The following is a 15,203-nucleotide window of genomic DNA, read 5'->3' on the forward strand; positions in this document are numbered from 1 at the left end:
AGCCCTCTCTGTAGGCACATGCGCCATCGCCAGCTGCTCTTCTGGTTTCCGGTGCGCACATGCACAGCTGGTCTTTGCGGGGGCCAGAGCACAGCCTGAAAATGGCCCCCAAAACAGTCAAAAAACAGACCGGTTTTCTAGCTGGTATTTGGGATCATTTTCAGGCCAAAAGCAGTCCTAAAAACAGCCTAAAAATCACCCGCAAAGTGGCCCGAAAACAGCCAAAAAAAGAGGCATACATGTGCCAGCCAGCTGGTCTTCGGATTTCCAGCACTGTGGTGCGCGCACATTCATGCACATTCCGGTTTGGGCACTCGGTGCCGAAAAGGTTCACCATCACTGACCTAGAGGACAATGAGTTGTGGAAAGTGATTGCAGAATATATTTGTGATCCGATTAAAACCATAGAGGGCATTTTTCCTTCATGAAACTGAATGATGAGTTGCTTATCTTAGAGTCTGTGCAAAGTAATGTTTGCTCCATATGACTTTAACAGAGACTTGACATAAGTTTAATGAGAAGGGGGGGGAGTCACAAATGTATCTCGTATGGTTTTGTGGATCACACCCGCAATGGTGTAATTGGAACTGTGCTTTAATCATCTTTGCCTTGGCTTATCATCCACTATTCAGTTCACCAGCAGCCAGGCAATCACGTTGCAGAAGTTGAAATGTAGATGCCTACAAGATCAACACAAAGTTTTACCCACTAAATTATTTCCCATTGGTATATCTATGAAGCGCAATGGCTTAATGACAATGGATATGGTCTCAGCTCTGGTGTTTTGAGTACTAGCAAATGGGTGGTGGGGTGAGCTCCCATCACTTGCCTCAGCTTATGCCCACCTTGCAATTCAAAAGCATGTTCTATGCGAGTAGATAAAATAGGTACCATTTTGGTGGGGAGACAATCTAGTGCTCTGTGCAGGCAGTCAGATTCCTGATGGCTCTGAACATTCCCAGATGCGGTACCATTTGCAAGGCAGCTCCAGAAAGGATGGAGCCCTTGGGTGAAGCTGAAAAAGAGCCACTCATCTTTCTCTCTAATGTAAAGCCGGCTTGCCCTCCTGTGGCACATCTTGGGAAGAGCACATTTCCTATAATAGGGTTGATTCCTTGGCAAGCCAAACTAGCACTTTGCAATAGCATCGGGGGTCTCCTGGCTACTATAACAGTGCCATATGCTAATAATAATAATTGGTATATCTATGTTTGTCCTTCAATGAGAGAAATAGAGGTGGTTATCGTTATTACAGATATATACTACCCAGAAATTTTCAAAACGGGAAATGCAGACCCCCAGCTTCCTCAGTCTATTGTCATTGTTTGTTTCACTGGACTCATCCCAATCTGTATGGCCAATTATCAAGGATTGCTGTATTTTTCGGAGTATAAGATGCACCAGAGTATAAGACGCACCAAGATTTTGAAGAGGCAAAGAGGCAAGAGGTTGCACTCTGCAGACCTCCCCAAAATGACCCGTTTTTCATGAAAATGCACCTGTTTTTTTTCCAAAAAGGGCATGCATAGCCTTTAGGAGGCTTGTAGAGTGCTCCTGGGGGATGGGGGGGGGGGGAAATGAGCAAAAATTGCCCTGTTTTTCGCTCATTTTTGCCCTTCCCAGCTCCCAGGAGCACTCTGGAAGCTTCCTAAAGGGCATTTTTGCAAAGGGGCGGGGTTTCGGTAGGCCAAAAATGCTGTATTCAGTGCATAAGACTTACCCAGATTTCCACCCTCTTTTTTGAGGGAAAAAGGTACGTCTTATACTCCGAAAAATATGCTAAGTTCCTAATAAATGTTCTAAATTTCTTTATGTATTTTCATTAGGACTGGAGAAGGGGACAGTGTGTCCCATTAGCTAAAAATTAGTTCATCACGTTTATAAGTTGCTGGATGTCTCTACATATATTCTTGTGTTCCATAGAAATGCATTGATTTTGCATAATGTTACCTATGCAAACAATTAACGTGGGGATCGAAAGATTATCCATTTCTGAATTTTCATCTTTAAATATCTGTGCCTTTTAGAAACACTTTTGTCTTTGTTTCCTACTTCTATACTGTTAGCTTTCCCATATTTTTAAAAAAGCTACAATAACTTATGCAAGAAAATTGATTGCTTAGTACTTCTTGTTTGCACTTACATTAGAACTTCTCTGCCCCAAAGAAGGCTTGCTGGTAATCCAAGCATGCAATGTGACTTAGAAAAGTGGTTACTCAGGGGAGCAAAAACAGCCTGATGCAATGAGTTGAAAAGTGACCCAGAGTTTACTTTCAATAATAAGTTCCTTTAACCCATTCCTTAGGGAGCAGCCCTGACATTTTCCATGAAGCTCCCAGGAGGAGAAAGAAAGTATTGCAGGGACTATTTTGTGTCCTAGTTTAAAGATATCAGAAAAAAGTAACTATTAGTTTTTCATAGTTTTTGCATGGCAAATACATTTGTCCCTATTATTACTAATGTAGGTAATGTGTAGACTGCTAATTCTGATGCACCTATTAAGATGAAAGAAAGGAAAACGACAGCTTCCCAACCTAGGCTGAATAGTGCTCTAGTCCTTAACCTGGATCTGAATATCTTGGAATATTGTTTTGTCAAACAGTTGGCAACCTCAGGGCAATGGGGAAAAGGAAGAGTTACTACTTTGCTCTTTCGTTGTGGCAGCCATAAGCACTATAATTTTCCCTGACCACTTGTCCCTGTTGCTCATAACACCAGCCTATATATATATATATACTAGGAGGCTTACCATGTACAAATTATAATTTGTATCCAATTTATCCTGGAACCTAGTTCGTGATGGCGAACCTATGGCACGCGTGCCACAGATGGCCCACAGAGCCCTCTCTGTGGGCACCCCAGCCATCGCCCCAGCCCAGCTCCACCACACATGCGGACGCACCTCCCGACAGCCAGCTGGCCTTTGGGTCTCTGCCACACATGTGCGGGGGGCGGAGTGGGTGCGGGGATGCATGCTTGCACAGGGGGCAGGGGGCATTTGGGGGACACTCGAATTGCATTTTGGGGCCTCACATGCCCCCCCGTGCCTCGTTTCGGCTTCCAGGTTGGTGCAGGAGGCCTTCCAGGCCCAAAATGGGGCATGGGGGCACCCCCATTCCCTGTTTTGGGCCTGAAAAATCTTCTACACCAACCTGGAAGCCTAAACAGGGTGCAGGGGCACTGTGCGAGGCCCCCCTGTACCCCATTTTGGGCCTGAAAAGCCACCTGCACCAACCTGGAAGCCAAAAATGGGCATGGTCACACGCTGTAACGCATGTTTTGGCATGTGGCGACAAAAAGGTTAGCCATCACTGACCTAGAAGATTCACCTATGCCTTTATCTTGGGCCTGTCCCCTAAAATTCTGCCCAGGAATCTTTAGCAAAGATAAGGATAAGTCTAGGACTTCTCCACCCCAATCATTAGCCTCTTCAACCAAAGAAAAATTGAGAAAGGAGATGAACTTTCCTGTTTAAAATATTTCTTAAGTCATCAAAAGTCGTAGAAGAGAGCTGAAAATCACATTATTCCATTGCCTTTGTCTTAGGATAAGAACCTTTCATAATCTACATTGCACGCAGGTAGTTCTCAAATTGCAACAGTTCATTTAATGACCGTTCCAAGTTACAATGGCACTGAAAAAAGTGACTTATGACCATTTTTCACACTTACCACCATTGCAGCATCCCCCTTGGCAACTGGTTCATATTTATGATGGTTACAGTGTCCCGGGGTTATGGGATCACCTCTTGCAAACTTCACGACCAAACGCTCTGATGGATGGCAATTTTGGATGTTAGTAAACTGTATATCTGATTGTATCTGTTCAGGAAAGCTGAATTAGCTACTTATTATGATCTTTCAGGTGCACTTTAATTCCCTACTTTCCAGGGGTCAAGAGAAACACAAAAAATGATTCATAATCCTGTGTAAATTGGTAGATAATCACTTAATGGTGTAGTCAAGGAGTAGTGGGTTTCAATTTATTTTACTACCAGTCACTCATGCCCACTCGCGCGATGCTTCTTCACATATGCAGAAGCTTCTGCGCATGCACAGAAGCGTCCGGATGGGTAGGTGGAGCCTCCCACCACCGCCAGTACTGGTTTGTCTGATCCAAGGTGAACTGGCAGAAACCCACCTCTTGTGTCGAGCACATTCTTGGCCTGCAGAAGGTTTCACATCAGTCTTTGGATAAAAGATATCAAATTGTATGACCGGGAGCAAGTCACTAGCCTGACCTGTTTGAGGGCCACTGCCAGTCTGTCTTGATTTGGTCAAGTTCTGGTCTACATATGGGACTCTCTCCATAAGGTCTTCATCTAATTAATGTAATGGCATCATTTATCATTTTAACATGCCCTTCCAGCTTCCAATGTCAAGGGGTGATTTGGAGAGTATGGAACCAAGAAACACACATTCTGATTTGTATTCTACTTGATAACCGGGCATTGCCCCAAGTATTTATTTATCCCAATCCTGTATTAGACAAGAAAAGGAATGGATATCTAGTGTCCAATCAAAGTAATTTTATTTGCATTTAAAAGTATAAGCATTAAGTATAATCTCTCTCTCTATTGAGGGGGGGAGGGAGAAAGAGAGAGAGAGAGAGCAGTCTGCCCTTCATAGCAACTCACAAGTTAAACAAATCCAGAATATGTTTTCTTATGGGGTTTTTTTATAGCCAAGTTTTTTTTGTGATCAAAATGTAAAGGCCACCTATGAAGAAACCACTAGAAACCATTTAATTGCTATTCTTCTGAAAATACCTATTGTCAAGTTATTTTCAAAGCCTATCAATAATGTTAGCACCACTTTGCATGCCTAATGAAAGTGACCCATCATTCTTAATGAAGTATAAATCTCCATCTGCCTCCATCTACCAACCAGAGTGATTAGTTCCAGCAATCAACACACCAAGCTGGTATTTCAGGCTTTATTGTGTTGTGCGTTTTAACCTTGATGTCACAACTGGCATTCAATCTCCCCACTCCCATCCCAACCCACAAGTTAAAATAGCTTTTTAAAAAAAAGGACTCTGGAAATTATCTTTTTCCATTTTTAATACAGGACATGGCTCAAGAAATTGAAGGTTGTAATCAGTGGTGGGATTCAACTGGTGTAACAACCGGTTCGCTTCACGCGTGCTTTGCACACACACACATTGCTTTTGAAATCAGCACTAAAATTACATCCCCAGTGAATAAAACATGAGACATGGCAATCCGCTCTGCCGCGCCAATCAGCTGGGCTTCAAATAAAGGAAATATAGGACGGAATAGAGCAGGGGTGGGTGGGTGAGGCCAACTGATCGCCAGAAGTATTGGTTTGCATGAATCGGTCCAAACTGGCTGAATCCCACCCCTGGTTGTAATGGTATATTCAAGAAATGGAGGTGAATGCCTTCAGGCAGCATGGCTGGCTGGAGAATTCTGGGAGTTGAAGTCCACCAGTCTTAAAGTTGCCAAATTTGGAGAGCCCTGCTTTAGAGCATTAGAGAAGGTTGCAAAGTATTATGGGATACCTGGTGCCCAAGATAGGCAAAGTCAAGTACTCTTAGAGCAGTGGTGTCAAACACGATTTCATTGGGGGCCATATCAGGGTTGTGTTTGACCTCGGGCGGGGGGAATGGCCAGCTTGGCATCACTCATGTCAGGGATGCCTGTAGTGGCCCAAGCACTCTGCCTGAGAAAACAGGCTCCTGAGCTCCATTTTAGGCCATCACAGCCTCCTGCAACCCTCTGCCAGTGCAGCCCTCCCGAGCTCCATTTTTGCTGGCAGAGGCACCATGGGCCACCCCTTCACTGTTTCCAAGGCAGCCCCACAGCTGAGATCTAAGAACCCCTCAGAGCCTTGAGCTTGACACCCCTGTTTTAGAGAGAGAGAGACCTTGCTGTTAACTTGCTCAAACATTTATTGACTTTTTCAAAGAGATACCAAGATGCATTTTGTAGACTGCTGGAAATCCACGTGTATCAAGTACTCCAACAAGCATGGAAAGTCAACCTGGAACCTAGAAATACAAACAGTAACGTACGTCAGCCCTCTTCAACCTGACATCTTCTGTCTCAGTTGGAACAGGAATTCCCAAACTTTGAAGGAGGAGTGAAATCTACTTACCTTTGTTACTGATTTGCAAATGTGAGTGTGCGTGTGCTCCGCTCGCACACGCCACTTCCGCGTATGCACAGGACCTTCTGTGCTTGCTACCGAACACGCCTGAAAGATAAGTAGAACAGCGAGGGGGAATCTGCTGTGCCACGCGATTTAGATTAGCTAGAAAGCAGGAAATCCTGCTCTCTAGCTAATCTAAATCATGTGGCACAGCTGATCATCAGAAACACTGGTTTGCCTGAACCGGTAGCATTTTTTTACTACCAGTTCGGGGGAACTGGTGCGAACTGGTAGCATTTCACCCCTGCTTTGAAGATTAGCTTAGCCTTGTTAGCCAGAAGTTCTGGGAACTGCATATCTGGAAGATGCCCCTGAGGAAGGCTATTACAGGGTATAGTTATACACCAGCTGTCATGAACTGCAGTCCATTTCATGTCCCTTCGCTGTCTCACCTATTTTGTATCACATTCCCAATTAAATTGCTTTCTTTTTCACTTTTTGGTGCTTTTGCTTTTGTTTTGCTTGTCCCATAGGAAGTGCTTGAAATAGAAAGGACTCTTGGCGGCTATCTGTTAGAAGAGCCCAAGCCTCTACTGTTTAAGGACAGTTATCACAATTTGCGCCTCTCGGTTCATGACATCCCTCATTCGCTTTGGAGGAGCAAACTCCTAGCCAAATATCAGGTGAGTGCTTTTACCTGTCAGTTGAGCAACAGACTTAGGAGTGATTCCATAGGGCCTCCTTTGAAATCAACCTTCCTGGTGGGTTTACAAAATTTTCCCACTGCTCTAAAAAATACATCCATTAACACATTTAGTTCTCCAAGGAGATTCATAGGAGTCTTTTAGTAGATGGTTCCCAGGCACATAAACACTCAGAAAGCCATTGTGTAAACAGCCAGTTGCAATCTCCTTCGTTATTAGTAGAGACTTGTCTCCTTGCTGTTATGATAGGAAGAAGATCACAAGAACTTCTTCACCTGGAAATATATTAGATTTAAGTGGGAAAGAGTGGCTGGGATTCTCAGGACCTCATCCCATTCATCTCAATAAATGTTGTGAAAACAGACTCATGCTTGGAAAAGAAGCAATGTTCCAATATCTCAGGGGTTGCCAAAAAGAAGAGTGTCAAGCTATTCTCCAAAGTACCTGAAAGCAGGACAAGAAATAACAGGTGGAAACTAATCAAGGGGAGAAGCAACTTAGAGTTAAGGAGAAATTTCCTGACAGTTAGAACAATTAGCCAGTGGAATGATTTGCCTCCAGAAGTTGGTGGATGCTCCAACACTGGAAGTTTTTAAGAAGATATTGGAGAACCATTTGTCTGAAATTATATAGTTTCTTGCTAAAGTTGGACTAGAAAACTTCCAAGGTCCCTTCCAATTCTATTATTCTGTTAAACACTTTCAGTTTTAGGCCCTGCCAAAGATCCTGACCAGTTTTTATTTTGCACATTGGCAAGATTAGAAATATATATTTACTGATTATCTCAGAAGACTTCAACTCACATGCCTGCTATATCCTCTCCTTCCTCCATGTTCCATATGTTCATATTGTCCCTTTGCTTCTCCATTCTCCCATACAACTAAGATGCATATTCTGTAATTTCTTGAAAGGAAGGCAAGTATGAATGTAAGCGCTCCGCCCCAATGCCATATAAATGCATGTCCCATGCCAAGTTTTTTCATCTTGTAAACCTAGGTTGGGAATTCCAGTTGAAACCAATCTGGAAATTTCTCCTTCTCTGCAGCTCAGAGTAATCCAACTGACTTATATCAAACACCTTATTCCACAGTGATCACTGTCAGTTATCACTGGGGAGCCCACAAGTAAGCAATCACTTAGCCTCTAGTAAACAAGACGGAGCCTGTCAATCAAACTGTCATACAAAGACTGCAAACCTTGTTCTTTGCTTCTGCTTGCCTGGAATTTGACATGAAGAGAAAATACACAGGATTGTTTTTGTTTAGTGTTCTTTTTTTAAAGGACCCATCTGTAAATTTCCAGAGTGCTGACATCACATGGCACACATTTGTTCATTTCTTTCTGTTACTTTTCTCTTTCCTTCAGGAAATCCCTTTCTATCACATTTGGAGTGGTAGTCAGAGAGCACTACACTGCACCTTCAGTCTTGAGAGATACAGCCCAGCTACTACAGAACTTACTTGCAAAATCTGTGTTCGGCAAGTTGAAGGAGAAGGGCAGATATTTCAGTTACATATTACACTTGGAGAGGTAAGCAAGGGGAACTTGGCAGGGGTGGGTGGCTGCCGGCATTACTGCCAGTTTGGTGCACGCTCAATTTTGCTCCATCCATGTGCGCAGTTGCCCATAATAGAACATTAAAAAAATGGGGGAAAAAACTATGCCACGCCAACCAGGGAACCGGTTTGACCAGCAAACCACTACCGGTTTAGCTGAACCGGTAGGAACCAATCTCTGGAACTTGGATAAGAAAAGCAAATGGAATGAATGAATGAATGAATGAATGAATGTATGAATGAGACAAAAGGAACAGACTATTTGGGCCTAGTACTTTCTCTGAAATATTATATTGGCCAGATGCAATCGGTAAAACTTGGGCTAATGTTCATGTTAGATTCTTTTAATGCAGAAGTTCTCAAACTTAACAATTTTAAGATGAATGGACTTCAAGTCCAGTAGTGGCGGCTGCAGAAGGCCCCGCCCACCCACCCCAGCGTAATGCGCAAACACTGCACATGCACACACACACACATTTGCGAACCGGTAGGGAAGGTAAGTGACTCCAATCCCTGGTCCACACACCTTAAATTTATCAATATTGAGAAACACAGTTCTAATGTTTAATTTCAGCCGTGACTCACTTCCACTTCTGCTGTTCCAAATGTCATTACTATTTTATGGACAGTGAAAGAAAATCATATTTCTTATTGTCTTTGATACATCCATCCAGTGGTGAAATTCATTTTTTTTTTACTACCGGTTCTGTGGGTGTGGCTTGGTGGGCATGGCAGGGTAAGGATACTGCAAAATCCCCATTCCCACCCCACTCTGGGGCCAGCCAGAGATGTTATTTGCCAGTTCTCCGAACTACTCAAAATTTCTGCTGCCAGTTCTCCAGAACTTGTCAGAACCTGATGAATTTCACCCCTACATCCATCCCTATTCACCTGGATATTAACAATGCAGCCTATTCTTTCATGTAACTGTTTCTGTTTGTGTATCTGGCTTACACAACTTGTTGGAAATTTTAAATATCCATTTCAGTATTTTAATTTTAATTCTGGACCAAGTATTATTGCTGAAACTTTTTCGGACCGCTCAAGAACCAAGAAGAGGGTAATAACTATTTAAGTCTCAGCCCTGAGGCCTTCCTGTACTTCTGGGTGATATGGGTGTTTAGCCAGTTACATTACAGATTTATATTTCCTATTAAAGTTGTGGTTGGAAGTGCATTAGTCAAAACATTTCAAAACCAGCCAACCTCCTTCCCTTGCAGACTAATTTGAGATTCCTGTCCTAATCTCGAAGGCCCATTATAGTTCAGCCATGCATGGCATTATTAGATAGCTGTTTCCTTCTGCACTCACTGAGGCACAGTAATTTAATGGTGCTGTGAAGATCACCATTTATTTTTTAAGACATGATACCCTTCACGTTCTTATTATTTTGGTTTTTAGCATTTAGTAGTTTTCCTACTGCATTTTACTGACTGCTCCCCCCCCCCTCAAGTGCTTCTGATTTTGTTTGCCTAGTACATGGCAAACAAACAAACAAAAAATTCAAAGTTTTAAAAAGTTTTATTACATATAAAAAATTCCACTGCTAAGTAAACAGTGTGTTGTCTGCATGCAAATAATTTTGATAAATAATAATCACAATATTTACAATAGTATTCATCACATTGGTATTGATATAATAATAATAATAATAATAATAATAATAATAATAATAATAATAATAATAATAACTTATCTGTTTTAATAAGCCTTCTTTATAAATAATCCTTCTCTTATATTTCCATATTTCTAACCTGTTTTTTATTGGCTAGTCATTGATAAAATAAACTGCATGTTGAAAACTATTCCATTTCTTCCTATTCCTATATCCTATTAATTTTAAGTGTTCATCTATCCCAGTGGTGGGATTCAAAATTTTTACTACCGGTTCTGTGGGCGTGGCTTGGTGGGCGTGGCAGGCGAAGGCTACTGCAAAATCCCCATTTCCTCCCGATCAGCTGGGATTCGTGAGGCAGAGAATAGATGGGGGCGGATCCAGTCAGAGGTGGCATTTACCAGTTCTCCGAACTACTCAAAGTTTCCGCTACTGGTTCTCCAGAACTGGTCAGAACTTGCTGAACACCACTTTTGGTGTACAGGCTGCAATGAAACAAGATGGGACCATTTTCACACGCGAAGCTGATATGGGCCTTTAAACTTTTCTTGTGTTACTTCTCTAGAAGTTTGTCCATTGTTTCAGTGACTAAAAACCAAAACAAAAGCATTTGTTGTATGCACGCGTGTATATATGCCTCCCGACAAATACAGAATATAGCTTTTGTTTATAGTGAATCTTTCAATATGCATCTTGAAAGTGCCAGAAGGCAGACCAATTGTGGCCTGAGAATATTGTTTACTTTTTCTAGCGCATGTTATAAATCATGGTTGTCATTGACCTTGCGAGGTTATGAGACAGTTTGGAATCCATAAATGATAAGATGGAGCTTATGTTTTAAAAGTTGCCATCTTTATCCAATGAATCACCGAGACTTCATCCCATTTTGTTTTTTTATAAGAATGCCAGTTCCTTTTACATAATAATACATTCTAGTCACTTCCATAACACAAAACTAATTAATCAGCAAAATCCAAAGTCACAGGGTTTTTTCCCACCTCAAGCACAAAGTCCAGAAATGGTTTCCCAAGTGGAAACAAAGTTATCTATATTCTTTTCTTTAATTAAAGCAGTCAATTGAGCCATCTCTGCTAACTTCATTAGCTTTTGCAACCAGTCACCCATTGTAGGAATTAAAATATCTTCCCATTTTTGTGCACAGAGCTATATAAAGGTTAAAAAAAATTGAGAATGTATGTTATTTTCTTATTGTATCCCATTAAAAAGAGTCAATGCTCCCCTCCCCGGTTTTCCCTATACTTTTTTCCTCTTTCTGTTTTCCTTCCTTACTTTCCCATTATTTTCATTTTTCTTGGTGTTTTATATTTTGGTAAACTAATAAAAATTTAAAATTTTGAAGAACTCCAGCTCCTTTGATGCCTTGCGGTCCTACACTGGTGGTGCCATGACAACCCAGCTTGGACCACACGCCTTCAAGATTCCTCTGTCCATACGGCAGAAAATCTGCAACAGTCTTGATGCTCCTAACTCCAGAGGGAATGACTGGCGGCTCCTTGCCCAAAAGCTTTCCATGGATCGGTGAGTTTTACTTCCAGTTCTTTCATTGTCCCACAGGAGTTAAACCAGTCAAGGAAGTTGGTTAACTTGCATATAAATGTTCATTGTAGTTGTTTGGTCATTTAAGCCCCTGATCTGCAGGGGCACTGTTGAGAAACAATTCATTTAGATGCCGTAATTTGACTTCATGATATTGTAAGGCTTTTGAATTCAGCTCAGAATCTGATCATTCCAATGAAACTCTGAACACGAGGCTACTGATAATCAATTTTTATTTTCTGCAGAAAGCAAAAAGACTTGACAGCATTTTTGTCTCCCACCTTAACAGAGCAGGCAGAGAGAGAGAAAAAAATAGGCGCGAGACTCACTGTCTCGTCGTGAAAAAAACTTTTTGTCAAACTTCTTATAGTCTTACACAGCTTGTACAGATCATAGTGTTAGAAACATTTCATGCTACACAAGCCTCATGATTTTTCTTAGCGCACTGAAAACAATGGACCTTAGAAGAGGAAAGAAATACATTTTCTGGCATATAAGAATGCTGAACACATATTTCAAGTTACAAGCAAGGTTGCTTGGCCCACTCCATTTTTTCCCCTTTTCTTTAAGTAATTACTTTACTAGGCTAAGCTTGGCAATTCACCTAGAAGTTTTATCTATGAATTTGGCACGTTAGGTTACAATGGAGCTTCTCTCAACAGCAATTTAACAAAAGCTGAATTAGGTTACACTCTGTATATGCTCTAATCCTTCAGGGATCCTTTCAATAAGATGTGGTGAATAGCTTATGGTGCCATCTACATTGCTTTTACCCATTTTGCCAATATCAGAATTCCTGTCTACAATAGGGCACGCGGCCCTCCCAAACTCCTTTTTCGCTGGCAGAGGGTTGCAAGAGGCCGTAGTAGCTGAAAACGGAGCTCAGGAGACCATTTTTGCTGGCAGGAGCACCGTGGGCTGGTCCTTTGTCACCAGTCCAAAGTTACAATTACTTGGAAATAAATCCTACTGAATATTAAAGCAGTTTATTTGTGTTATGGAGCTGCGTTGTCAGTTGAACAACATTTACCTGGGAGTCCTGGATGTATATCAAGAACTATTTCATACGTTCCTTGAAATAATGTTTATAAATCCTAAAGGCAGTATGATGGGGTTGTTATGTTTTAGACCAAGAAGCTAATTTATTGACAGGGGATGCTTAAATAAAACATTTCATCCCCATGATTTTTTTCCTTAATCCTTAATATTTTTATTTTATAGTCTCATATTTTTCTCCACTGGCCTTCTTACAAAAACCCCTCTGGTCCTGAAAATAATTACAATTCCAGGGTTTTGATTTCATGGCGGTATGGATTTAATTAGGATGCTAGCTTACTTATGTGAACAATGGCTTCAGAACAGAAGATTTCAGTGGCTAATGTTGATGCTGAAGGTCAAAGTTGATGCTTATAGTAAGCTCTTCTACTCTCTATCTTATATAGGTACCTAAATTTCTTTGCCACCAAAGCCAGCCCAACGGGGGTGATCCTAGACTTATGGGAAGCTCAACATCAAGACGATGGAGACCTTAACACTCTGGCCAGTGCCTTGGAAGAGATGGGCAAGAGTGAGATGCTGGTTGTCATGGCAACAGAAGGAGAGTGTTGATGCAGCTGTTGGAGACTTCCAGCCATGTGGAGGATTGAGTAAGAGAGGGACAGGAAAAAAAAAAACTTAAAAAGGGAAAAAAAAGCTCTTTGGAACCAGTGGGAAACAGTTGCAAAGAAGGAGCAGAGTCAAGGCGCTGAAAGATTCAACTCAGGTTTCTTCTCCTTCTCATACTCCTCCTTCCTGAAATCACAATCAGCCTTAGAAATTGCGGAGTTTACAAGCAATCCAAGTGTTAAAAGACTCCTTCCTCCTTATTCCTCACAGCCTTTGGATTACAGCTTGAAAGCAATGCATCATTGCTAACGGTGACCACAGCCTCAGGCAGCAAGCAGTGTCTTCTCCAAAATCTCTGTTGTCTCTGTTGTGGCTTATTATGAGGGCTGCTGGAATCTGGGCTGTTAATTTGTTCGGTTCTTTGTTGATCTCTTCTTGACTTTCTCTTTTCCCATTCCCTACTTTGCTCTTATGGCTTCTTTTCTGGCATTTATGCTTTGAAGAGTGGAGTACAATTTAGTAAAGGCGACTCCTGTCAGAAGCTTCAGACAGCTTAAAATACACACACGTGCAAGGGAAAAAAATGGAAATCCGTTTCTTAGGAAACGCAAGTTAAATGTATTATCCAGATCTTTGGATGCATCCTTTTTTAAAAATATATATATATATATAAATATATATTAAGAATCTTTCATCTATGTGAGAGCAAGAATATCTTGGCACTCAAAGAGAAAGAGAAAGAGAGAGAGAAAGGGAGACTTCTGGCGGTAAATTAAAAAATGGTCAGTGTATGTCAGGAGTGTCAAACTGGTGGCCTGCAAGCCGTTTGCGTCACTCGTAGGCCACGCCCACCCCAGCTCCACAAATGGGGGAAACGTCACAAAATGTCACGTGACAGCAACGTGACACAGCAAGTTTGACACCCATGATATATGTGGATTATCTCTGAAGCTTGGTGGGGTAGGATTGCTGGTGGGATTAGAGAAAAAATGAGGGTCTAAAAGGACAAATTGTGTCCTTTTTCACATGGTGTTTAATTTTTTATTATTATTACTATAGTTCGCCATAGTACCAAGACTTGCCAGAGTGTGGGAACAAGCTAACAAACCCATTCATAGCATAACAAACTGACTTCTGAAAATGTAGTTGTGATGTAAAGACCTACAAGAATGAGACATTTTGGAATAGACAAATTTGGAAGGGTTTTATTTTATTTTTTTAGAGCTTTCTGAAAAGACCAACATATTGTGTATTCTTCCCAGCCCTCAAAACAAGTACAATCTTATTTTGGTTATGTCTCGACACACTGCCTGCTTTGTGGCATTTATTTTCCTCTGAATTCAGTTCTTTTGGTGGTCCAACTCGAATAACACTCTGGCTAGTATCACAGTAGCTCCATTAAATTTGTCTAAAAATGTTTTACATTGTGTGGGCTTTATAGCATCCATTCTATACAGGTTCTATCCATTTTATACAAAATGCAATTGTCCTCGATATACAGTGGTACCTCGGGATTTGACTGCTTTCAACATTTGTCGAATTTGGTGGTCAATGCATTTTTGATGCCCAAAAATGTTGCCCCAGTACTCTTCGTTTCTTTGACATTTGCCCTGCTGAAAAAGGAAGCTGCAGAGAGCAAACAGGAAGTCAGCCATGCTGGGAAGGTGACTGATATAGGAACATAGACAGAAAATTCTTCCCAGCCAAAAGAAAGGGTCGCATGATGAATCCCCTGGTTTGTTTGGCATTCATAGTTCTTAGTACACATTGTGATTCCCAGAACCAATTAATGTCGAATACCAAGGTACAACTGTAGAGGTACAGCCGACAAATATGGTTTTTTTCAGCTGTGTTCTAAAGCTCTTTCTAACTGTAGCTGCGTCGAAAGAGAATGATAGAAACTTTAAATGTGAAAGTATTTTTGCAGCCTTATCTCTGAATGATTTGGGGATAAGTTGAACTATTTAAAGAGGCCTGTACTAACACATTCCACCATAGCCCAATATCTGTCTGAGAATACTCTCCCATGGAATAGCAGAATAACAGAGTTGGA

At 41.4% G+C, this 15,203-nt stretch overlaps 1 protein-coding gene across 1 annotated transcript in view; it reads left to right on the forward strand.

Moving 5' to 3' along the window:
* UNC5B (unc-5 netrin receptor B) overlaps window positions 1-13,722 on the forward strand; it is a 76,012-nt gene extending 62,290 nt beyond the window's left edge. Inside the window, exons 14-17 of the mRNA XM_032232224.1 lie at window positions 6,647-6,796; window positions 8,183-8,347; window positions 11,349-11,527; window positions 12,988-13,722. Coding sequence (XP_032088115.1) covers window positions 6,647-6,796; window positions 8,183-8,347; window positions 11,349-11,527; window positions 12,988-13,153 — 660 coding nt within the window. The 3' untranslated portion in view covers window positions 13,154-13,722. The remainder of the gene's footprint in view (window positions 1-6,646; window positions 6,797-8,182; window positions 8,348-11,348; window positions 11,528-12,987) is intronic.
* The last annotated feature ends 1,481 nt before the right edge of the window (window positions 13,723-15,203 follow it).

Source organism: Thamnophis elegans, chromosome 15 (genome assembly GCF_009769535.1).
Source record: "Thamnophis elegans isolate rThaEle1 chromosome 15, rThaEle1.pri, whole genome shotgun sequence".
NCBI classification, from domain to species: domain Eukaryota; kingdom Metazoa; phylum Chordata; class Lepidosauria; order Squamata; family Colubridae; genus Thamnophis; species Thamnophis elegans.